Here is a 24,326-nt window from a genome sequence, read left to right as displayed (position 1 = left end):
GCGATAGTGGAATCGAGCCAATCACGCTACTGTCTTCCAAGACATGTCACACTTCATTGTTCTGAGCAGCTGGGCAGAAGTTACAACTGTGTAGAAACTTGTCGAAACACAGACTGAGTCGATGCGTGTGACAACAGCCGCACCTTTAATCATCTTTAAACATGAAGCGGCCGCACTCGTCGTGGAGGCCTCGCCTGTGAGCAACAATGTTGTACCAGGAGGCAGGCAGCTTGGACCCTGGCAAGCAGGTCTTCAGCTGTATCTACAGGTGTTTCGTACACCTACATCTTGGCATAATCTCAGAGAATTAAGTCAAGGGTTGTAAGATCCAGCGATCGCAATGGCCATCAGAGAGGACCCCGCCCTTCCAGTCCTACAATGAGTGTGAGTATTCTTCAGTATGCTTGCAAACATTAACATAAAAGTGGAATGATCTTCGATAATGCCCTAAAATACCTTGACTGAGAATCTTTGCTGTTGGCCTCCGATATGGGTGGCGTGGGTGTTGTCCTCATTCTAGATCTGCCTGTTTGGCTTTTGAAAACATCACGGATGAATGAGGCCTCATCCACAAACAATACAAACTGTATGAAGTTGGACAGTACAGCGCTGTGAACGATACTGGATTGCCACAAGCAGACATAGGGCTCAAAATCCGTTTGTCCCAGTGCTTGCACATTTCACCTTTGATTACTCATTGTGCACTGTACACAGCAACACACCTGACCATGAACACGACACAAGCTATCTGATGCAATGGACAGCAGTGTCAGTGGTGTGCTTGCGGCACAGGTTAATGCGCCACTGCGATGCTTGAGTACTACGAGCCTAGTTGTGTACAGTGGGTCCGTTTGGTGGTCAGGTGTGTACACTGTTTATCAGATGCTACCGTTCGGTGCACAACGGACACCCGAGATCTTTGCAAGAGTGTGAAGAACTGCAGGCATAATTGCAATACATGCGTTCATTCAGACTGACAGTCGTTGCTTTGAAGAATTGCTATGAGCTACATTGTTGTTAGGTGGTGTATGCTGTGTATGTCCTTAACACAATAAATATGCACTTTCGAGTATTGGTTCCCTATCTCAATATAATCTATTGCTGTGTATGTCCTTAACACAATAAATATGTACTTTCGAGTGTTGGTTCCCTATCTCAATATAATCTATTGTGGAACCACTGTCACCTGTTTCAGTGTGACCCAAAAGGATTGGGGACCCCCAGAGAACAAGAGCAGTTCTGTCCCACTTCCCTCAGACTCTCCCGACGGCACCCATGTCTGTGGTGAGCACTCACCTTCCAGAACAACATACTGGGTGATGCTAGGGTAGATAGAAGAAAGGAAAACAGAATGGGCAATTGCGAGAGGGACTCACGCACTAAGGGTTCTGTACAAACTCCCCATTCTGGGAATCGAGATTCCCAATAATTTTTGCCTGTTATCGACACTTTGTAACTTTACTGGCAAGATACTGGTCCCAGGAATACCAAGATCGGGTCAAAAATTCTACGTTATTTCCTCAGCCCAGCCCAAACAAACGAGAACAAGCAAGCATAGGACCTTAGCTTATGTATGTATGCAGAGAAGATTTAATAACACATTTCTGTTTACGTACTAAATCATGAATACAACATACCATTTATTTTTGGATGCAGTAATGCTCGTATGTTATACTTTCAACAGGTGATCAATACAATGTATGTCCAAATCGAAAACGACCTTTTTATGTGATACAATTACAAGTTAACAGGTTTCAAATTTTTTGCTTTACTTGCACCGGAAAACTTAGTTGTTGCCAAATCTCATGATTCCAAGTCAATGGAGGGCACCCTATAGGTTTCGATGAGTGAGTTTTCGATTATCAAAACACGAGACATAAACGGCCGTATCTGTTGACTGGAGTCAGTTATAAGCTTACAATTTTTACGCCGCCAAGGGTCCGTATACCTTTGTATGTGACATAATTTGAACATGATACCCAGAACTGATCCAGAGAAAAAGATTCCCAACAGATGGACAGACAAGTAGACAGAGTGATAAAAAATAATACGAAAAGTATTTTCTAGAGTTATATAGGTACCAATTATGGAGTTAAAGATTTTTTCCTTTATTTGCACTGTGAAATCTGGCTTCTTCCAAAATGTCATGATTGTAAATCAACAGGGAGCACCTTATAGATTTTTGTGAGTGATTTTTCAAGTATGAAAATGTGTAATTAAATGGCCATATCTTTATTGCATTCAAGCCTAGAATTTGTACAACGCCAAAGGAGCATAGACCTTAAGATGTGACACAAATGGGAACTTTGTACCCCAAAAAGGTCCAGAAAAAATGATCTAAACACTCGGACAGTCAATACATTCCTTCAAATCTGCAATATTCGAGACGTGTTCAGATACAGACGACATCGTGTCAGATGACTAGCAACAAACGCAAATTTTCGGCAAAAGCGATCAGCCAGGCAAAACGCTACAAAATTTTGAGTCAAACTGACATTTCGTGTGTGCACAATTAACTCAGATAATGTTTCAGATATGGAGCCGCTGATGTCTATCATTGCGTTTGTACAAGGTCATAACATGTGTTAAGATTTCTCACAGCGTTGGTAACGAGTAGGGTTTTGACGGATTTGTCAACAGTCTGGCCATTCTATTTTCGAAAATCGTTCAAAAGTTTGAATAGAATCTCCTCAGAGTTCCAGCCACCCCATGTGCCTTCACACATAGGAACTCGACGCTGCTGGCAGTTGCAGAACATTTAAGTTGGATACATCGTCACGGGAGTATACATTCATACATTCAGACGTCTGTAATGTCAACTACCAAGAAATATCTGCACCTCTCTTATCTGATGTCACAGTTTGAGAAATGTATTTATTTAATAAAATCCCACTAGGCATCTGCTGTGCATTAATGTTTTTATGCCTGTACAAAACTGAATGTACTACACTCGTGCACTGGCAGTAATTTCAGAGTCATGTAATAGTACTACATGTAACTGTATATTAAGACAGGCTGCTGCTTGTGGATGTTATGAAAGTAATTTGAACTATTTTCTGTGTGTCTCAGGGTAACCACGCAAGTGATCAGCAACTCCACGGTTGGATTAAGGACATGGAACGTGTGAAAGACATGCTGCACACGAAATTAACCGGATGGGTTCAGGACTTGCAATTCTCCAGCAAACAGGTGGAGCACTACGAGATGGAAGAAGACAAGGACAGGCCAGGGCACGTGATACTCAGGTATAAACCAGTGGACACTCAAATGTCTGTCGTACTCACTATGGTTTATGGGAGTTTATCTCACTTTTATCCATGGAAGTATTCATTACAGTTATAGAAAACACAGGGATCATTTATTTCAGAATGGAGTAAAGAACTAGCATTAAGAGACAGTAGTGAAGGACATGGTTACAGAAACTCGTGATTTACAAAGCTTTTGACTCCGTTTAGCCTTCGATATTTTGACTCGTATTGTGCCTTAAAATGTGCCACGTATTACGTAAGAGACAAGCAGAGGAAACCGACACAATAACTGATGTTACTGCTTTTACTAGAGAAAGTATTGGTGGTTACAGATACTTCCGAACTTTTCATAATTTGTGGAAACAATGATGTGGAACCTGACACGAAATGTGAGCGTGTCCTCGTCCTATTCGGGACAAAAAAAAAGTTAAAAATCCCTCGTTTAAGAAATCGTTCACGCAGGAGAATTGTACAAACGTGCCGTCGTTTGACCATCGCACAGAGTCCCGTATGGAAACCATAGTAATGAGTACCGTTGGCGTAGAGAAACAGCTGAAAATAAATAAGTGGCAATGCCTAGATGGAATGCCAGTTTGGTTTTACAAAGAGTAGTGCACGGCATTGGCCCCTTACTTAGCTTGCATTTACCGCGAATCTTGCGATCAGCGCTAATAACCAAGCGAATGGAAAAAAGTGCAAGAAAGGTAAAAGAATGGACCCACAAAATTACAGACCAATATCCCTAACACCTGTTTCCTGCAGAATCGTTGAACATATTCTCAGTTCGAACATAATCAACTTTCTTTAGACTAAGGTGCTTATGTGCACAAATCAACACGGTTTTGGTAAGCATCGCTTCTGTGAAACTCACTTTTTCCTTTTCTCGCATTATGTACTGAGAGCTACGGATGAAGGGCAACAGGCAGATTCCATATTTCTAGATTTCTCGAAAGCTTTTGACACGGTGTCCCATTGCGGGGTGCTAACGGAAGAACGAGCATATGGAATGAGTTGAGTTACTGCAGGTTGACACAAGACGACGTCGACAAAATTTCTAGTTGGTGTGATGAATGGCAGGTGGCTCTTGCTGTAGAAGAAAGCGGATGAGTAGCAAAAACGAACCCATAATATCCGGATACGGCATTCCAAGTGTCCTGCTTACCACAGTTCGTTTAAATATCTGGGCGTAATGTTGCGAAGCGAGATGAAATGGAATAAACGTGTGAGGATTCTGGCAGGGAAGGCGAACGGTCGACTTGGGTTTATTGGGAGAGTTTTGTGAAAGTGTGATTCGTGTGTAAGGGAGACCCCGTATAGGACGCCAGAGCGACTTCTTGTTCAGCATTGCTCGAGTGTTTGGGATCTGCACCAGGTCGGATAGAAAGAAGACACCGAAACAATTCAGGGGGAGCAGGTATATTTCTTACTGGAGTTTCGATCAGCATGCAAGTGTTACGTATATTCTTCGGCAGCTCAGCAGGGAATTGTTGGAGGGAAGAAGACACTCATTTCGAAGAAAACAACCGAGAAAGTGTAGAGAACCTGGCTGCAGAACGATCCTAATGACGCCAGCATAAATTTCTGGTAGGGACCACGAAGACGAGATACGAGGAATTACGGCTCCTAAGGAGGCATATAGACAGGCGTCTGTCCCTCGCTCTGTCAGCGAGCGGAACAGGAAAGGAAACGACTAGTTGTGGAACAGGGTAGCCTCCGCCACGCATCGCACCGTGGCTTGCAGATTATGTATGTAGATGTAGATACAAAGGACGATAGTTGAGAGGAATTATTGGTTTCATGTTCGTAAATTTAGTGAAATCATTTTTGGCTTGGTTTCATTTGGAATCGTGAAGTTTTATCTATTCTGTTTCATTTGTTTGGTCTTATGACTGCATGCATGAGGGTTGTGGTGTAATAGGTGGTCACAGTTGCGTGAAGATAAGGACATTGACAGGAGTTTATGACGGCGGTGACGAAGCTGCAGTGGTGGTGGATGTGGTTGGAACTTCTGGCTCCGGCAGTGGTGGGGGTGATGGGGCGGGCCGCGGTTTGGCGCTGGCGACGGTGTTGGCGACAGAGGCAGCGACGCTGCTGGAGAGGGAGTCGACGGTGGCGCAGGTGGCGGCGACGGTGGTGGAGCATTTGACGGAGGCAGTGGCGAAGGAGCTGCCAGACTACGGCTCTCTGTGAGTGGTGAAGCAATGAAGACGACGGCGAAGGGTGGGAGATGATCGGCGAAGAACCACTGGGAGAGTCCAGGTGAGAGCTGAGGTGCTGGCGAAGTATGGTGGGACGTATTAGTAAAACGGAGGATATACTTCGTACTGGAAATTTTGGGAGGACATTTTGAGGTTCACTTGAGTAAAGCGAGTCAGAGAATATACTCCATCCGACAATGTGCTCATCGCGAGTAAAAGGGTGACGGATGTTGCTCAAAACAAAGAACGTTCTCCGATTTCGTGTGAACAAAACTAGAGGAGCTTCTCACAACCGGAAAATATTGAAGCGAGATCTGTAGCATTCTTCGGGCTGAGTAAGTTCTGTTAAGTTTTACCTACATTTTGACAATGATGGCAGAATTCATATTGCTTGGGAGGCAAAAAAAGAAATATATAGCCCAACGAAGTGCTGAATTGAGGAGGTGTAGAAGTTTACATCGCTTTTACAATAAGAACATCATCTGCGGACTACCTCTCAAAAGAAGTGAAAATTGAAACAATTTTATTGCTATTTAGTAGACCCAAGTTTTCAGACTGACGTGCGAGAACATTTAGCTGTAGGGCTACACCAAACAACCGTGTCGCTGACTTTTCCAGACGTTCACCATCATGTCTTCTCACAGCATAAGTCTTATATAGTGTGATGTTAGAAATAAGTAGGGTTACCAGAAAAATTAATAACTGGTTTATTGCAAACCTAGCGACCTGTTACTCGTAACGAACGCATGGTGGGGCGCTTACGTGCTTGCCACGCGAGTAGACAGTTGTGCGCCGTATTTAACCAAAATTATCTCGTGTTAGAGAACTGTGACAGAGTTCCGGCTTGGAGTAGATAAAAAGTCATGTAATCTTAAGATATCGTTCGCATAATGTTCGCCTAACTTCTATAACTGAAAAGTTTTCCGCATGTTGTAAATTCGGTAACATCTCAAGAAAATGCATTTTCAGAAGCTGTGCGTAATTGTCTTAATAATTTGTTGCCGCACATAAAATAAACAAAATGAAACGTAGTGCAACTCTGCCTGAACACACTGGTGCCGGTTCCAGACATGTCGCCCGTTTGAGCGAGCTGAATGAAACGTGACACTGCGCGTGCTTTCTGAGCCGGACACGGCAGACCACACACACCGAGAACTCAGCAGGGAGCAAAGGTAGTGAGAAAAAAGGAACCCTCTCGTCACAGATTATGGCTTCGAATGTTTTGCTCGTAAGAGCTTTCTCAGAGAATGTTCTTTTGCTCGGAGAATCTTCTCCAGAGAACGTCGTCTTGTTTATTCATACGACCCAGCGTGTTTATCTTCTGTTGGATGCCTGTACAAAGTCGAAAACCGGTGATGCAAGAGGGGAGGGCGTGGTCACAGAGCTCCAGCAGCAGTGGTGCAGCTTAGGTACCGCCCTCCTAGTCCAGGCAGCGCACCATTTCGTGTCTCTTCTGTAGTTCACGTATCGCCATTTACAGTCGGCCATTTCTAAATTCCGCCAATCCACTTCATTACTGGACTCGCATGATACCTTCAGTAATGGCTCCAGCACTACAGGCCAAAGCCGCCTATAGCACACTGACCCTGCCTCTGTACCCTAATTGATGACGATTGCCTTCCGTGGCAGCGGTCTGCCCCGCTTGTCGACACTCCAGCTCCATGTGGCGAGTATTTATTGCGTCCTCTGTTGATTTGCCACTATGTGTTGCAACGCACTTGCTCCTAAACTGAATATGGCAGTCAGTGTTGTATCATTATAGCTGTGTAGTACATTCGCAACTGTCCAGAACTTTCAAGATTTTCTTTAGAGCTTGTTTCAGTGGATATTGTTTGTTCACTTCCTTGCTGCATTTAAATCCGTTCTTTCGTTGCTTATGGAATGAACGGCTCCATTATGTTAAAAGCAGCCCTTTCCCGAAATTCTTCCCCAACCAAATCTCCGTATAATGTTTATTCAGATCATTGTCAGTATGCACGTACATCCTCCATCTGGGGCGTAGAAATGATGATTTTCTTCACGGCACGGGTTCTGAGTCCCAGCTTGTCAGTGGAGTAGGTCTGCTAGTGTACCTCCAAGCAGAACAGCGTGCTGCTGTACGTCACGTGGAAATGATTTGCGAGCCTTAGCACCATGGCACCACATGTCTTATGGGAGGGACTGCTTTCCGGTCAAACTGGGGACCCAGACATCACACGGAACTCATTATGATGCAGCTTCATGCTTTAATTGGCAACGTCGTTGTCAAGTAAACAGTGGTAACCAAGGACCATACTACAAGGAGTACCGGGAGTTCTGATTGTTCTGCATTGTATCTGGCAGTATGGAAACTTTCCATCGTTGATGGGCTATAGGGAATGCGGTCGTAGATTAATCAGGAAGAAATTGTCTCTTACCCGATTCTGAGGGCTCCATTCTCATCATAACATGTACCTGACACAGATGCATCGAATCGATGTACCGAACACTGACCTTGGGACAGAGTTTTACGGCCAACAATTTCTGTATGATAATTTTCACTGCCAAACTAGAGACCCGCACCAACCAATCACGAAACGAGACCGGGCGAATGCTTCAGAGCCAAGTAAACAAACATTTGTATGCAATAGTGAAGCGTCATTTTGTCAAGTTTTACGTCAGCAGACATGTACTTCTGCACGTCAAGCATACAAGTGTGAGATGCTGGGATGCGCACTGCCGGACGTAAGCGGAAACACTATAAAAATGCCACAACTGATAAGGGTATAATGAGTAAAGCAAAACACGTATTGTGAAATAAAAACAGAAGTTTGGTATTTGCAAAGACGGATTTGAAATAGCTTGTCATCGTATCGCGCTGTCCTTAGCCGTTGGATTAGCTGAAAGGGACTGAATAAGTGGACCTGCTTGACGGTACACTCACGTTTGTCCATTGAACTCATCTTCCTGTGAGAGTTCTGCTTTCAGCTGTCTTACAGTCTTTACGGAAAATTATCGCAGATGTCACATCACCTAATGCACATAGGAAACTCCCTGGCAGGTCAGAGCCGTGTGACGGATCCCCGACGTTTCAAGTGACTGCACTCTCCACCGCAGATTCGTCCAGGAAGCAACTCCCGAGGCCTCCGGTCACTGCAGTGCCCATCCTTCCGGGAGCGCTGGTCCCGCCAGCCGTGCAGGGGAGCTTCTGTGACGGCTGGAGGGCAGCGGCTGAGCTACTGGCGGAAGTAAGGCTGTGACGGCGGCTCTCGGTTCCTGCCTGCCCAGCTCGATGTCTATCTTCTTAAGGGCGTCATATTCGCCATTGACTATAAAAATTGTTTTACAATTGCAGTTTCGGCCTTTTGAGCCATTTTAAGTGGTAATGCGGAAGATTTTGCGTCAGCTCATGGCAGACATGTCTACATGTCAGCGTCTAAAATCATCTATAACAAATTTGAACAAGTCATTCATATCCTTAACATAAATATCACATGTTCACTCTCTTGCAATGCATACGAAATTCTTCTTTAAAGAAAAGAGGTATCTGCGGGAAGCGCTGCAGTTCTGCTGTTTGATGTGTCTGAAACCAGTTAAAACGATAAAGCAGCACAGAACGGAGTGGATGATCTGCAAGAAATAGTTATAATCGGTGTCTCACTCAAGTGCTCTGAAATCTAAAGATGAAATCTCGATGCGCTAAAATGCTAAAAAGACCAATGGATTTGCGATTGTTTGCTGTGTTACTATGCATCCTTTAAAGAATGAAAAAGTTCCAGGTTTGTGTCCCAGTGTGGCACACAGTACTCATCTGCCAGGAAGTTTCCAATCCACTGCTGAGTGGAAATCCGTTCTGAATACTTGTACGTTCTTGCATAAACTATACATGCTAGGTTTTTAACTTTTAACCTCGCAACTTGTGTGCTACAGGCGGCCGCTGTTGAGTGAACGCCTGCTGCGCTATCAGCCGTGGAGCCTCTCCTCTGACGACGACTTCAGTGCGCTGTGCAAGGAGCGGCAGCCAGAGGCGTCGCAAATGTTCAGTCACGCTGACGATCTGTACGCCTTCCTTCGTGTCTCCTGGTACAATGCAGCTGACTACATCTATTCATACTACGAAGATGATTTCAAGATTGTAGGTAAGTTTAATACTGGGACCCGGCCACTTCACGGTTATGCGCTGACATCTGTTCAGTTGTTCGAGGAATGAGATTCAAATACCCTTCTGAATATGTAGTTTTAGCTTTTGCGTGATTTTGCACGCCACGCATGATCTCTGGTGCTCTTTCCAAATTCAGTTTTTAGATTCCTCGGCAACTCTCCGTCTGGATCTATGACAAGCTAACTACTTCATTTCGATGTATTATTGACTTCTTCATTATGCAGGGACTAAAAAAATACTACGTACACAAAATTTTGAATTGTTTACAGAAGATTAAAAAGAACAAATTTTATGTGACACAAATGTCACAGGTGTACCCTCCACCTGCTCGTGGCCCATGAAGGTTTCGACGCCAGCGATGTACAGAGGCTGTGTGATGTTTTAGAGACGTTACTGAATTGCCAGCTGGGCGCTAACACAATCGAAACAAGTGGGTGTCTCACAAATAATGTTTGCAGCCTCAGCCTAACAGGCAACCACCTCACCTGGGGTGTCTGCCAGTGTCTGGTACACTGAACAACTCGTCTCCCTCCCGTAGGAGGCACGCAACACCTCTAAAACAGTGCCCATCCCACAGCACTTTGAACACCGTCTCTGAACGCCAGTGCAGATAAGACCTTCATACGTGCGCGACACGTGCCTCATATAAAAAAGTGTTCCTTTTTATCTTCTATAAACACTCTAAAATTCTGTACATTTAGTTTTTTCAGACCTAGTCTAAGGCTTTTTAAAAATGGCGAATGGTTTCTGCAACATAACGGCTACAGACAAGCTAATTTTCTGTCAATACTGTAACTGGTGTAGTGATCTAAATTTCTCATGTGTGATCCTAGCACGATACTGTCCGTATTTACTAATTTTCTTTGACGAACAATATTTTGATTTGTAACTGAACAGTTAATTGTATGAGGTACACTATTAATATTATCCTTAGAAGTGTTAATACTATGAACTGTAGTAGGACTGAGGAAACACAGCTATCGCACCTGTCTGCTAAACAACTATATTTGTTCGAATCACTATATTTTTTTAAATTTATTATTTTATTCTCGTTGCTGGACTTTATCTCTTACTCGGTCATCTATCTATCGTGCACCAGACATGAAACGAGCTGTAATCGTTCATTTCTTTCTTTGTAACTGTCTGATAGCTTCTTGTTCGGTAGGGGGTAACTCCACTTAAATGAGAGTAAGGGGGGACATTGAGCTTGTGCTCCCTCTGCGGAAAAATTATTTATGCCTGCCGTTGACACTCTTGACCGCTTCAGGCAATCGAACTTGCAGGGCTTTTATTGGTAGTAAACCGACTAATTAAGAAACTAAGGTGGTCGAAAAGGGTTACAACAGATAAAGAAGTAAGTTGTCATAAGAATATGCGTATATTAGAACCAGGGACTGTAATACTGCGAAGAACGGCCTTTACAAAATTTCGGCTGCAGCCGATAATTTACTGCAGACACTCATAAGAATAATAGTGGCACATAAACGAAAATACGCATTGTTAGCAAGTTACCAAACAAGCAGACTCTTACCCCATCTGTTTCTAGACTCAGCTGCACTCGGCAGCAAGTCTATAAGTATGACTGAAACTGTAATGGACACCGAGAACAAACGTGTGAGCTGAAGTTGATGTTTCTATTCCTCGCGAGTAGAGACAAGATATTAAATATTGAGCAGCGACAAGAGCTTACAGAGTTGTGGACAACTAGCCGTTTGTCTAGAAGCTAACTTTAAGCCCGACATTGAAGATGTCTTCAGGGGAAAGTTGTCATGATAATCCAGAGAGATCGTGGCAGTTCCGTCGAGATAGGGAGGGGGGGGGGGGGGAAAGAAGAAACGGGTGCGAATCTCTTCTGAGCACGTGGCGATGTTGGAGATGGCTTGTGACATCCAGCAGGCTGCTACAACAGCCCTGTCTGAAAGAGTTGCCCTCGCTACTATTAAAACCGTGGTCCTTTACTTTCGGCTGTTTTACGCATCACTGTCCAGCAGAACTAGATGCTTGCCCACAACAGACCAACGTATCAGGAACTGAGTCCTGATTTGCTGTCGCTGCCATTGTGTAAAATCACCTAAATCGCAAATCCAAGACTACAGATGTCAAAAATACTTCCTGTGTGACGACTATCTGACCCAGTATCGCAGAACCACCTGGCCTATCCCAATTACAAACAAGACCAGTGCAAGTTGCAAATTTTTATTTTTTATTCATTCGATGACTTGTTTCGGACCGAGACCCATTTTCAAATCACCATAACATAGTCGAAAATGGCATTTCCGAAGATGTCAATAACGTGCAATGAATATTTACAGCGCATACAGATAGCTCATCGAATGAACAAAAACTTGGAATGGTTTTTCGTTCACTGATTACCAGAAGTTGCTGACCCAAACTACTGCAGCATACTGGAAGTTCCTAAAACCACCCATGTTAACTATGCCAAATGTACAATCCTAGCACAACTGCATCATCTGCACAGCCTCAACTCGAATGATCTGATAAATATAAAGTAAACGCATTATTCACGACACTAAACTTACATTCCGCATCCCAACAACTACATGCATTGCATCCTCACCATCAAAGATATTGAGCTCAGATCCACAGTTTTCTACACCGTCAGTCAAGCTCACCGTCATCATCCCAACAGTTTCTTGTATCGCATCCCTAACATGAAAGACATCCAGTTTAGAACCACTGTTTCCCACAACATTCACTCTCTTTCAACGTCCACATATCGTCCAACAGATGACGATAACAGCCACAGTCACCTTCCATTTTAACATCCAAGTCACCTATTCCAAAAAGCAATCCAACTTTATCTTCAGCCACACCAAAACATCAACTTAAAACCTATACCTAACCTTGTTTCGCCACATAAAACATCAAGACAAAGCAGCAGCATAGCATTCCATCCATATGTCTGTTCCCTCAGCTCCAACGAGATCTTCATCATTCACATGTTATCTCAATGCTACAACTATACTTTAATGAAAATTGTTACAGTCTCGTAACACAGTCCCAGTCACTCTACACTCTACAAAGCACAGATAATTGCTACAACATACAATCAGATGGTACTGCCAATGGGTGCTTGTGAGATATCCTGATACCAGCACCTCATTCTGCAGATCAGAAACCCTGGGATTGGTGATACACATGAACAAAAACACTGCCACATTTTCCACAAACTGAACAATCTATTGAAAAAGGATTCATTCTCCTCTCATCCCTAACAACCACACGTTACCAAACAACCTCAACAAGCCAGACTCAGTGCTTCATATCTTAAAGATATACTGACTGTATCTAATGACTGCTCGACAATTCGGTACATACAATGTCACACAAATACGACCACCATATCTCTTGGTCCCAGTTTAAAATACCTGTCTATAACGCCACAAAACGAATTAAATATGGCATTTACAACACAAGACTATAAAGCCACACATTTTGTGAGCGTGTGGGGTGGTGCTATTCTGTCATTCTGCGCAACAGATTAATCTGATATGTACCCTTTACCCTTTGGCCCCTGCAAGATGCAATTTCCACCCCCACACTACTACAGAAGTCAGATGGACAGTCTTAACGTTCTAAAGAGAAATGCCTGAAAAACTTTCAGCAATAAATACCTTCTGGAGTCGTCCACTGTAAGGAAATGACACAAAAATTCACAAAATGTCTTACGTAACTAGTGGGATACTTGGGTACTCATTCGGGAGGACGACGGTTCAATCCCGTCTCCGGCCATCGTGATTTAGGTTTTCCGTGATTTCCCTAAATCGTTTCAGGCAAATGCCGGGATGGTTCCTTTGAAAGGGCACGGCCGATTTCCTTCCCAATCCTCCCCTAATCCGAGCTTGCGCTCCGTCTCTAATGGCCTCGTTGTCGACGGGACGTTAAACACTAACCACCACCACTTGGGTACTGGAGTAGTGTAAGTTAGTGTAAGAAAAACATGAAAGTAACGAAAATTATTATTTATTTTGCAAAAATTCTGAGAAATCACAATAGCACTTTTAGTTATGAATTGAACACGTTATTTGCGGGTTTTTTTCAGAATGTGAACTTACCTTTTAAGGATAGGATTCGCTAATGAAATTTCTATACAAAGTTTACGATTGTTATTGACTTGGCAGAATGGCTGAGAGCCGCACCTAATGAACTTTAATAATTATCGGTTAGAATGTTGCTAGGTACAGTCGAGGCTGTCACGTGTGATATGCAGTGAAGGGTACTGTTGTGGAGGAAATGTGGGGGTCGAAGAGCTGTAGCTGTCATGACTGCTGTCTGCGCCGCTCGCTGCTGACAAATAAGATAACTCTCGTTCTATCTGGATTGACCTTCGCCAATCAAACTCTCCCTACGCCTTGATGAAGTCAAGGACTCCTGTTCGCCCCTAGTCTATTGGCGTGCGACAGAGGTGCTCTCCCAGTGAAGTACTGAGGAGAGACTTGTTCCTCGCTCTTTGAATACATGTACGAGCGCGCACGCTCTCGTTACGTGTTCTCGCTCCAAGAGCGACAACAGAACGGCCCCTCTGCACGCCAGACGTGAAGGGGTATATCTTTCGATCTCTTCCATTACTCCTTCAGCTCAAGGCATCAGAAATATCGTCTGCCAATCAGCATTGCTCTTCTAAAACGGAAATCTGTAGTATCGGTGTTTGGCGTTTGCTGTCTCACTGTGAAAATCTCTGAAACTGCGTGCTATGTGTAAAGAATGCGTAGGCTGGCCGCTCCCACACAATGTAGCGTAATTTGCTTTTAAGCCGAACACAGGATCATCCTTTCACTCGGGCTAACGCTGTCGGCTCTACAGGCGGTCACTGGCCGACGTAGATAGCTTGGGACCGGCCTCCTGGGGTGCAGTTGCCTCTCTCGAGCTAAAAGCTCCTGTGACCGTCGTGTCTGGAATGTATGTGTGTACGCCAGCCTCGAGTATTTCAACCACGGTGTGAACTTGCGATTTATTAGTTATTTGTATATCGCTTACATGAATTCATACAATACTGACTTTATCTTATCGAGTTTGGGCTCGAATGAAGCATCTTGATGTGCAGAATATGATTGTGAGGGCGAATAGAGCTTCAAGGCACTTTTTTCCCCTGCTCCTAAAACCCTGAAGAGTCAGCAGTGCTCAAAGGCATGAGAACGCAGAAGGTAATGGGAACCACTGGTGTCTGTCCACAGGACATGTGGCCTATAATTGAAAAGTGGTATGATGACTCCTCCATTGGCGAAATACTCCGCACTAGTCGCACATTCGGATCTCTGGGAGGAAACTGGCAAGTGCCAGGTGTCCCAATGAATTATGTTTCCTGTATAGCTCCTTGTCTGCACACCATGCTTCTTTTGTCACTGTAAATCTTACTCAACAGCATATCTCCAACTGCCTCGATAACTTCACCTCTCGGTGTAGCCTCTGCTACGTCAAAATCACTCATGTTGAAAACCCAAGGAATTATTACAATAAATACCACCAATCATTTCTCTCTCCCTAACTTCCACAATGGCACACATAAACATGACTGTGTGGTGGTACTCTCTTCAAAGGTAAGCTGGTTCGAATCCAGGTGATGGAAGAAATTTGCATTGCTGGTATTTCCCCAGTAATGGGAGGGGGAATTGAAGCATAAAGTTTCCCATCACCAGACCTCGTGTCAGTGTTCTACATTACATTACCTCTCCTCAGTGTATCATGATACACTGATGACGCCTGTGACACTGTTGAAGGTGACACATGTGGTGTCGACGATAATCGCCTGCAGCAAATCGTCAATCGACCACCGCAGAGATGCTGTACACCTAAGCAGCATCGCCACCGCCTATGAGAAAGAAGTAGTAAGCCACTCTTCCTGTAGCTGCGAGGCGCCACACACGACAAGTATTTCCAGCTCTGCCAGTGCCTGGTACTAGTTCTGCCAGATTCCAGCCTGAGTTCTGTTCTGTCTACGAGGGTATCAACAGTTCCATGACGACTGCAGAGAGGCGACGAATTTCTGCCTTCAGAGTGCAGTGTCGGCGTAACGTCACTCAGTGAAGCCTAGGCCAAGCATGCACGTACAGAGAGTCGAGGGCCAACAACAGACACATATTTGGCACAGCTGTAGTAAACGTTCAGTGCTCATCATGTGCACACTTGCACTGTAATGCCGCTCAGTGTTTTCAGCAAAAAAAATGGTTCAAATGGCTCTGAGCACTATGGGACTCAACTGCTGAGGTCATTAGTCCCCTAGAACTTAGAACTAGTTAAACCTAACTAACCTAAGGACATCACAAACATCCATGCCCGAGGCAGGATTCGAACCTGCGACCGTAGCGGTCTTGCGGTTCCAGACTGCAGCGCCTTTAACCGCACGGCCACTTCGGCCGGCTGTTTTCAGCAGCTCCTGTGTATTTGGACCCGAATTAATATCACACATGCTCACACAGCCACAGCCACGAGGAGCTAAAGATAAGTGTATTGCTTTCCAAACAATAAGGCGTTCTGATCATCGACTGTTTCATTTATCTACTTGTAAATTTATTAAAAGCATGACACAACAACATGTGTGTCAGATGTGGATGTTAAGCTCTTAACGCATCCATTACAGTCACGTACACTCAACAGATAACTCCGAGTCACAGTTCTCTCACAATGCAAGGACAGTGCCCAATTACGTGGAGGAAGATAAGCACTTGAAGTAAGGAGGTGGATCTGCTGCTCCATTCCTCTCTGATGACATGGGCAGAGGACTCTCACTTTCTCATATCTTGGAATAATCACGCATGCCCAGCCTACAACAAACTCAAATTTAGAAGACAGGAAACTCGACAATGTGGGGATTCCATCATTCAGCCATCCTCTGTGCTTGGGTAAAACCCACCGAACGAGGCGATGCTATGGTAAGCTGTTGGCTCCAAACTTGATTTTCGACCATATTTAGTTTCTCTGCGATGTCCCTACACAGCTTAAGGTGAATGACACGACGGTTCCTATGGATGGACGCAGCTGTCCTGCTTCCCCATTCTTCCCAATTCTGGGTTATGCTCTAATAGCTGTTTCACCAACAGGACGTTAACCCCTGATCTTATTTCTTCCTTCGTCTTTCCAAAAACCTTAATTTCCCCAGTGTTACTTCCGCCAATATAGCTTGGATCTCAGCTCTCTCAAAAATTTACCATTCCTTACAGTCTTAGAACACCTTGCACTCTGTATCATATTTGCCCTCTCTTCTGAAGTTCCTCAGACTTTGTCACAAATTGTAAACGTTCCATAAACGTGGGGAACAAAAGCAATTTTTCTCGCCTATCCTCTGGATACCTAGGCTTCTGGTGCGCCCTCCACTTGCCACCCTTATGTATCCTATTCGAGCGGAACTTTAGCTGGCTGGTTCTTCCTGTTCCAGAATAGTATGTAGACACTTACTCCTCCAACCAGCTATAATCCTATAGTCTACGCCTCTTCAATGTGTAGATGATCCCGCTTCCAGCCTCCTGACCACTGTAATCCCTCCCTCACACCTCCCTCTACCCACATCAACTTGTCAATCATACTTCCCAACCCACTCCAACACCTTGAATACCTACACCCTTCCTGGCCGGCACCTGCATCATACTGTATTACTCTCGTAGTGGTCATTGGGAACAGACTGCCAGTGACTTGCCAGAAGCACGAGCCTTATCTTCACCATAGCACCATCATCAGCTTCAATGTACATGTGTTTATGTAGAGACGCTATGGCTTTTATTTTTTGAAACCTATCATTTTATTCATTCTCCCATAAAAGCTATACTGGCCTAACTTCGATAGGCTGAAGAGCAGCAAAGTGTCCAAAGCTTGTGCACCACAGGATAATGTGGTGGGAGTGGAATTAATAACAAAGAAAATGGAGTGTTTACGACAAAGTCGAACATTCGGCCTTTCACAGAATGTGCCTGTGTATAAGAATCTTTCAGAACTTATTCGTCTTACTGGGTATACACTTGCGCTCAACACGCCAATGAACTATATACATTGGATGATGTGTAGCATATCAGTATCATTCTCCTTTGATTTGTACTCTGAACAGGAATAGTGCTCGAGGAAAACGACCATCAGGACTTCTCAGAGTGCAGTAGGTAAAGCCGTCATCAAGCTGAAGCCTGGTTTGGTCACCACAGTGCTTCGCGAACCATTGTCCTACTGCAGGTTGGTATCACTCGCCGTCTTCCTACTTTTGAACTAACTTACCCAGTTAATAATTGTGGAACAAAGTTAATTATTGGGTCTCCGAACAATTCTACAGTTCCAACATTTTCGATTTCCATAAATCAATGTCAGAGGTGAAAGAAGAGATAAGTGACAGAAGGAATCTCGGGAGCAATGCCTGAATCCCAAATCTCTGGAGTTGAAATCCCACATTCATCCACTCAGCAGCTGAGGCATATATGTCCCAATTGCATTTATTGTTGCATTATTATCATTACACAAGGTACGAGTGAGACAAAGTAATTACATTTTTCTGCGTGGTTTTGAATGTATGCAAACAGAATATTAACAGTAAATCGTTCATTGTGGTAAAGGAACTCCCAAAATCGTCAGTCACTGTATTTTGTCCTGATTTTTCTCGACAATCTCGTGCTAACGAAAGAAACTGGTGACAAATATGCTCCATCACTTTTTTTTACACTGCGTGATGGGATCACTAAGTTCACAGAGGAAAGTGAAATATCACAAAGTCGAGAATTCAGCCTGCATCCTATTTCTTTGTACAGGACGCCTATGAAGTTATGTGAAAAGAGTATATTCTATATGGACGTAGTTAGATATAAAAAAAAAATACGTATCCAACGGATCAGTGTATGGACGATCACACCTTCCTCAGATATCTATGTGTCTCGCTGTCCCCCTTGCTTCATTGCGGATCGTTCTAGTAATTCTGCTTAGAAAGACTTCCTCAACACTTGTGTCAACTTTCCATTAATCTTTCAACGTTGAGCCACATGAGGCTTTATTATTCTTCATATTCAGTTAGTTGCGTGCTAAGATCAAAAGTTTGTCACGACGATTTCAAAAGGTTGTTGAGGTGGTAATGTTGGGATTTCGTGGTAACCATTTTAATGTGGCTTTAAATGCTGCAGAACCAAATAGAATCCGAGAATAAGTTGTTCATTAAGAAACCCACACATCTGAACAACAAAACGAGACTCAAGCTCCTTGCTTCTACAACCACACAAGATCCGTGATTGCCTTGTCATGGAGCTGAGATACTGAAAACTTCTATTGTACAGAGAAATGGAAGTTCCCATTCATGAAAGCTTCAAAATAATGTGGTCCTAACAGCTATTCTGATACACAATATCCCACATAAGGTGAGGTAGGTTCCTTTCCAACTCTTGGTAATATGGGTACTTTCCTTAGACAAGAAAACAATTTTTTCCTGATCAAATAGTGGTATATGGCACATTTATACGTAAACAACACTCTTGAGCGAGACATGGCAGAAGTCGCCACAACAAAGTACGGTAGGTTACAAATCGTTGCTCCACACCACTGTCAGATAATTCAGTAACAAACATGGGCCTAAATCCTTTCGTATTCATATTTTTTCAATATGGTCGTGCATTGTTGAACAAGATGCTTGAAGTCGAACAGCTCTTTTGCAAATGGTTTTCATTGGAGACTGCTCATCTGATTAAGAGTGGGTGACACACGTTCCTGTCACTTTTTATTGCTTCCAATATGTGGTCTGAGACAGCCTGAAAATACAGGACATTTATCTCAGTCAGGCGTGGCTACTTTACGAGGGGGACTGAGGCAAATGGTCTCATCATGCGTTACATAGTTTTTCCTATCTGCGGATGTTCATGCACCCAGAAGTCGGCCACTAAACTCTCCTTTACAAGATGGATTCGGAACTCAAAGACTGGAGTGCTGAAACAAAAATATAATTCTGATAACATTGTTTTTTGCCATCTCCAATGCAGGAATATCAAGAAAACCTATTTACTTCCTCATTTTTACTATGTTAAGAGCGATGCAGGGACTTCTTGGACACCCTGTAGATGAAATAGACGTGCATAGTAACATGATATCTGTCTTGGTTAATACTCTTACTTTGTGTTGACATGCCGCCTTACATAGCTCTGGGTAACTGAACCTGGACAATGTGGGTAAACAACGCCCAGGCTCGTCATCCAGAGAAGACTTTGGATTCAGCTGCCTGCAGTGTACGGCCACCACCTACTTGCTGTCGTTTTCTTGCAGACGAGGAGTGGCAGCTGGAGGACAGAAGCCACGATACGCTCTCCGTGAACACTGACTGCGTGCAGCTGTTGGTGAACGCCCTGGACCACCCCACGTGTCCGCTGGAAGACCTGCCACTGGAGGCCGTGAAGCAGCGCGAGCAGTGCCGCGAGCAGCTGTGGGACGACGTGGTGCAGAGGTCGCCCCACACACCCGTCACCAGCTACCTGGCCTACACGCAGAGGATAAACGTCAACCTCTGTCTGCTGGCCTGGATGGCGGTCAACTCGTACGGCATTTGTCAGGACGTCCCGTTTAGTATGATACAGTGCGTGCACGATGCTCGCTGCTATTTCGATAGTCCTGACGATCAATCATGTCTGCAGTCGAACGCTACAGACGCCATCTGCTCAGTTTCCAGAGCTATTCTGTTGCTAAAGTGTCGCGACTTTTCCGCTATTCGGACTTCCCATAATTGTACGTTCGCTAGTTTCGGATTTGGATTATTCCGTAGTACTAACAAAATGCTCTATCAAAAGCTAACAGAAGAAACACTGAACTACAAAAACAGTTTAAATAACGCCACCTTGAAATACAAGGATTTCAAAATCGACAGCTTGAAGCCTTTAGAAATCTCATTTATATTGGTAAATATTATTTTCCGTTTTTCGACTGCCGGAGTATACATGTACCTTCCCCAGTTACGTAACTTGCCTGGAAAGATATTCTTGTCCTATCAGGTCACGTGCATAACCCAGATCCTGTGTTCTGAGGTCGTGTATCGTATGGCAGGCGTCCCTGACTTACCTACAGCAGTGCTGATAGACAGCGCCCTCACACTTCTCAGCTGTATCTGGCTGAACTCATTCTGCTACCACATGTATGCTTGTGTTCGCCATCTCAGGCTTCCTGACCAGCTACTACCTGCTGAAGTAAGCCAGTTATTCCGTCGTGAGGTGCTGTGTGTGTTTATACCGTGGAGTATAGTATGTGTGGCAGCTGTTGCTTTGGAAAAGACGAGGAAATATTACCTGATCCACAGTCGCATAGTAGTCCTTGCAGGGATTTCATTGTCTGTGGCATTCAATTTTGTTTGTCTAGGACTGCTTGGATACATGTACCTACGTACTCGGTGCTCCATGCGGCAACTCAAAATTGTTGATAACAAGAAATTTGCCTCAAAAAAGCAATGCCTTTTTATGTCAGTTAAAGCCATTATTTTAAGCGGAATAGGTATTCTAATTAGAATTGGGTTCCACCAGGCTCAGGGAATAGCGCAGTTTGTGTACTATATGCATCTAGCTACGATGATGCAAGGACCAGTGCTCTTCGTCTGTTTCGTTTGCAATGGAACGACGCTCCCCGTACTGAAGAACAGGATACTTCTTTGGTGGAACCCAACTAACATCCCTGCAGGTCTAGAGCTGTGTTCAGCAGCCGAGAGGAATCTGGCCAGGAGAAACAATGAACAGTCTCCCTTTTCAGAATCCTCGCTGTAGCCTCCTTCAGTATTTTTCGCAAATAACTGTCTCCACACTACACTGCATTAAACCCAGAAATAAATAATATTAAATGTCATTAAATCTGATATCGTACAGCGAGTACTTATCCTTCCCAACGTCTCCTTCATTTATAACTGTGTGCATATTTGTGAGCGGTAGCCTCTGTCTACCTATTCTAATGACTGAGGCTACTCACTAAAATTGTTGGGAAATGCTTCGGGTATACAATAGGCTGCGTCAATCACACGGCCTGTTGTGTACAAGGAAAACGCAGCACGTTGTCGGAGGAATTCCCGTTCGTCAGTGTCATCTACCGTGGCGATGGTGCATTTCTGGTCACATGTTCGTAGGACGTTTTTTCTCCGTTTTCCTTCGAGGATCTGTCTTTGCAGTTTGTCGGTTTTATTAATGTATAATGTATGATATTAGTATATACCATATTATGTCTGAAACAAAGAAATTTTCCATATGTGTGTGAAAGATGTACTTTTACATAATTTGTAATTCAAGTACCATGACAAGAGACATTCAGATACTTATAAAATCAAAAGAGAGGGGCCAATGACTGAAGTGGTGTGTGCATGAAAGTGTAAATGGATTTCTTGAGTTTATTAGTGGTTCGATTACATAGAGTGGCTGAAACAGGTATAGTAATAAAGTAACACATGACTTGTTGTGTGAAATGTGGCTTGAAGTGAACGCAAAGTGTCGAATGAAAGAGTTATATGAGATTAGCATTATTGGGTTTGTGAGACAAGATGGTGATTTGTTACGCTAGAGGTTTGTGAGGGTACTATGGCAGATGTTAAAAGTTAATGTTCCATGTGCCACTCTTGAGCAAGGAAGAACATTACTTAAAGGCGTATTTACAGAAACAGTACTGTGGAAGGATGAACTTGTGCCAGTACTGTGAGTCCTGGAAAACATGTGCCATAGTAGCTTCACTAGAAGCAGACAGTACGCCGAAATTGTTGTGATTCGTAATCAATAGACGATCTCCCATTTGTTCAAATAAAACCTGAGTGAGCAAAGTAAAGGAGTGTCTGTGTGAATTTAGTATCCAGCCCAACTGAAAATCCTGTGATAAATAGTACTACGTGGAGTGATTTTCGTGAATTTTGCATTTATCAGGCACCCGCAGTGTTAACCGCGATTTTCGTACTGGACGCAGTGGAACCAGAGGCCGCAGCGACACGAGGGAGGCAGGTGCCGGGTGCAGCCCGCCTGGCCGCAGGGGGTCGCCGGCAGCTCAACACATTCCGTAAAACCGTTTGACGAAGATTTGCAGGCCGTGCGCCTCGATTCTGTCAGCGCAGCGCCAAGCCAACCCTGGCCCGCTTTGCGTGACGCCACAAGAGCGCGCCGCGGCCTCCTCTTTAGGTGGTGGTGGCCAGAGCCGACAAGGGGCGCACTGGGGGCGCTTAGCGGCCCACCCAGACAAGCGTCCTCCACCACCGGGACACGCGTAAAGTCAGTCCGACACAGTGGTCGCCAGCCGAGCCTCGACCCGCTGGAAAGTATCGATCCTCATCGCTCGAAAGCCAGTAGTTAACGGCCCTCGTGCTACCTACTTACCCCCAGGCAAGATCCCGAGTTCCGACCGCAGCACTGGGAACATTCACAGCCAAGTCCAGGAAATTACTTTCGACTGGCTGTACGAAATACACAGTTCAAACTCAACAGGAAGAGGGTCACTCAAAAAACATTACTCCCAGATTTGGATAACAAACTGAGATTATCGCTATCCAATTATCCCCAGCCAAGTCAGTCATTTGAGTCGGAGCACCACTGCCACTTAGCTAACATCACCGAGTTTTCCCTGAGCTACAATTCGCCGTAAACGCCCACACTAATTACTATGCAACATTCGCAGATAACGACAGGAAAGTTCTTAAGCGGTAATCGATGCGCGCAAACGAGAACGCGTTTGGAAACTCGAGGACACTGTGCGTCGCGACACCGAACTCCGCTCCAGAGCGCCCGCGACCCGCCACGTCGGCCACACGGGCGCCGACGGCCAGCTTTCGATTCCCCGAGCTCCGAGCCTCTCCACGAAATCCTTCTACACGTGGGCCTTTCAGCCAATCAGGAGCAGCAGAGGACTGCAAGCCCCACCACTGGCCACTCCCTGCTGCTGCTTACAGCCGCTGCTGTCACGTTCTGATCTTCAAAAAGGCGAACCAGCGAGCAGATATGGGTGGTCAGGGAATCACCTGTCACAACCCTCTCACTCGTGGGGTATCAAGCATTACCTTCTGCAACCGATATACCTATTACGGGCTTTCCTCTGATATATCTGGAGGCAAGCATTCTTGCAGCCGAAACTGCTTGAACTGTTGTTACATGTACGTAGTTGTTCGACAGCACACGTGTTACTCAGACGATGTCCCCTGCAAAGTGCATCATGCGTAACTCGCGCCACTGTCGTCAAATGCAGCATTGTCAGAGCGATGCTGACTTGGGATCAGCAGTCTGCACAACCGCCACACTTTGAGACAGGGACGACCAACTCGCATCTGCCGAGGCTAAAGGCACAGATCTCAACGCTGACTGCGAGCGTTCTCAAGCAGGGCGTGGGGACTATGGATCGTCCTGTTTCCGATATGCAACAACAGTTTTCAGTGCACCAGACTGAAGTAGAGAACTCTATCTCCACCAGATCTCCAGAAACGCAACACTACGCCGAAAACCCAGACAAAAAACCCGAAGTAAACAGGCAAAGCCGCTACAAACACGATACTCCAATTACAAATAGTTTACACTCATCCAAATACATCTCACGAAGAACAAGGTTTACAACTGGTTGGATGCAGATGGAATTAAAGCACATCTAACACAACTTATGGCACTTTAGCAAACCCTACAATAAACTATAAACTAAGAAGGTGGCAAAGAAACCACCAAATCGTTGTAACCTGCACTAAAACAGTTGCCTGGGCCACCAAGTCGTTCACAAAAAAATCCGAAAAAAATTGCCAATAACACAACACAACCATCAGATATCGAAACCCGAGAGAACAGTTTGAGTTACTTACCGATCTGAAGC

The 24,326-nt window shown here is 44.5% G+C and overlaps 1 protein-coding gene across 1 annotated transcript in view; it reads left to right on the top strand.

The window, feature by feature from the left end:
• Positions 1-22,316, top strand: part of LOC126213492 (uncharacterized) — a 31,207-nt gene extending 8,891 nt beyond the window's left edge. Inside the window, exons 2-4 of the mRNA XM_049941318.1 lie at positions 3,070-3,245; positions 9,335-9,543; positions 19,800-22,316. Coding sequence (XP_049797275.1) covers positions 3,070-3,245; positions 9,335-9,543; positions 19,800-21,277 — 1,863 coding nt within the window. The 3' untranslated portion in view covers positions 21,278-22,316. The remainder of the gene's footprint in view (positions 1-3,069; positions 3,246-9,334; positions 9,544-19,799) is intronic.
• The last annotated feature ends 2,010 nt before the right edge of the window (positions 22,317-24,326 follow it).

The sequence above is a fragment of the Schistocerca nitens genome, chromosome 11 (genome assembly GCF_023898315.1).
Source record: "Schistocerca nitens isolate TAMUIC-IGC-003100 chromosome 11, iqSchNite1.1, whole genome shotgun sequence".
NCBI lineage: Eukaryota > Metazoa > Arthropoda > Insecta > Orthoptera > Acrididae > Schistocerca > Schistocerca nitens.
The sequence above is the reverse complement of the archived record's forward strand: the minus strand, read 5'-3'. Positions and strand labels throughout refer to the sequence as shown.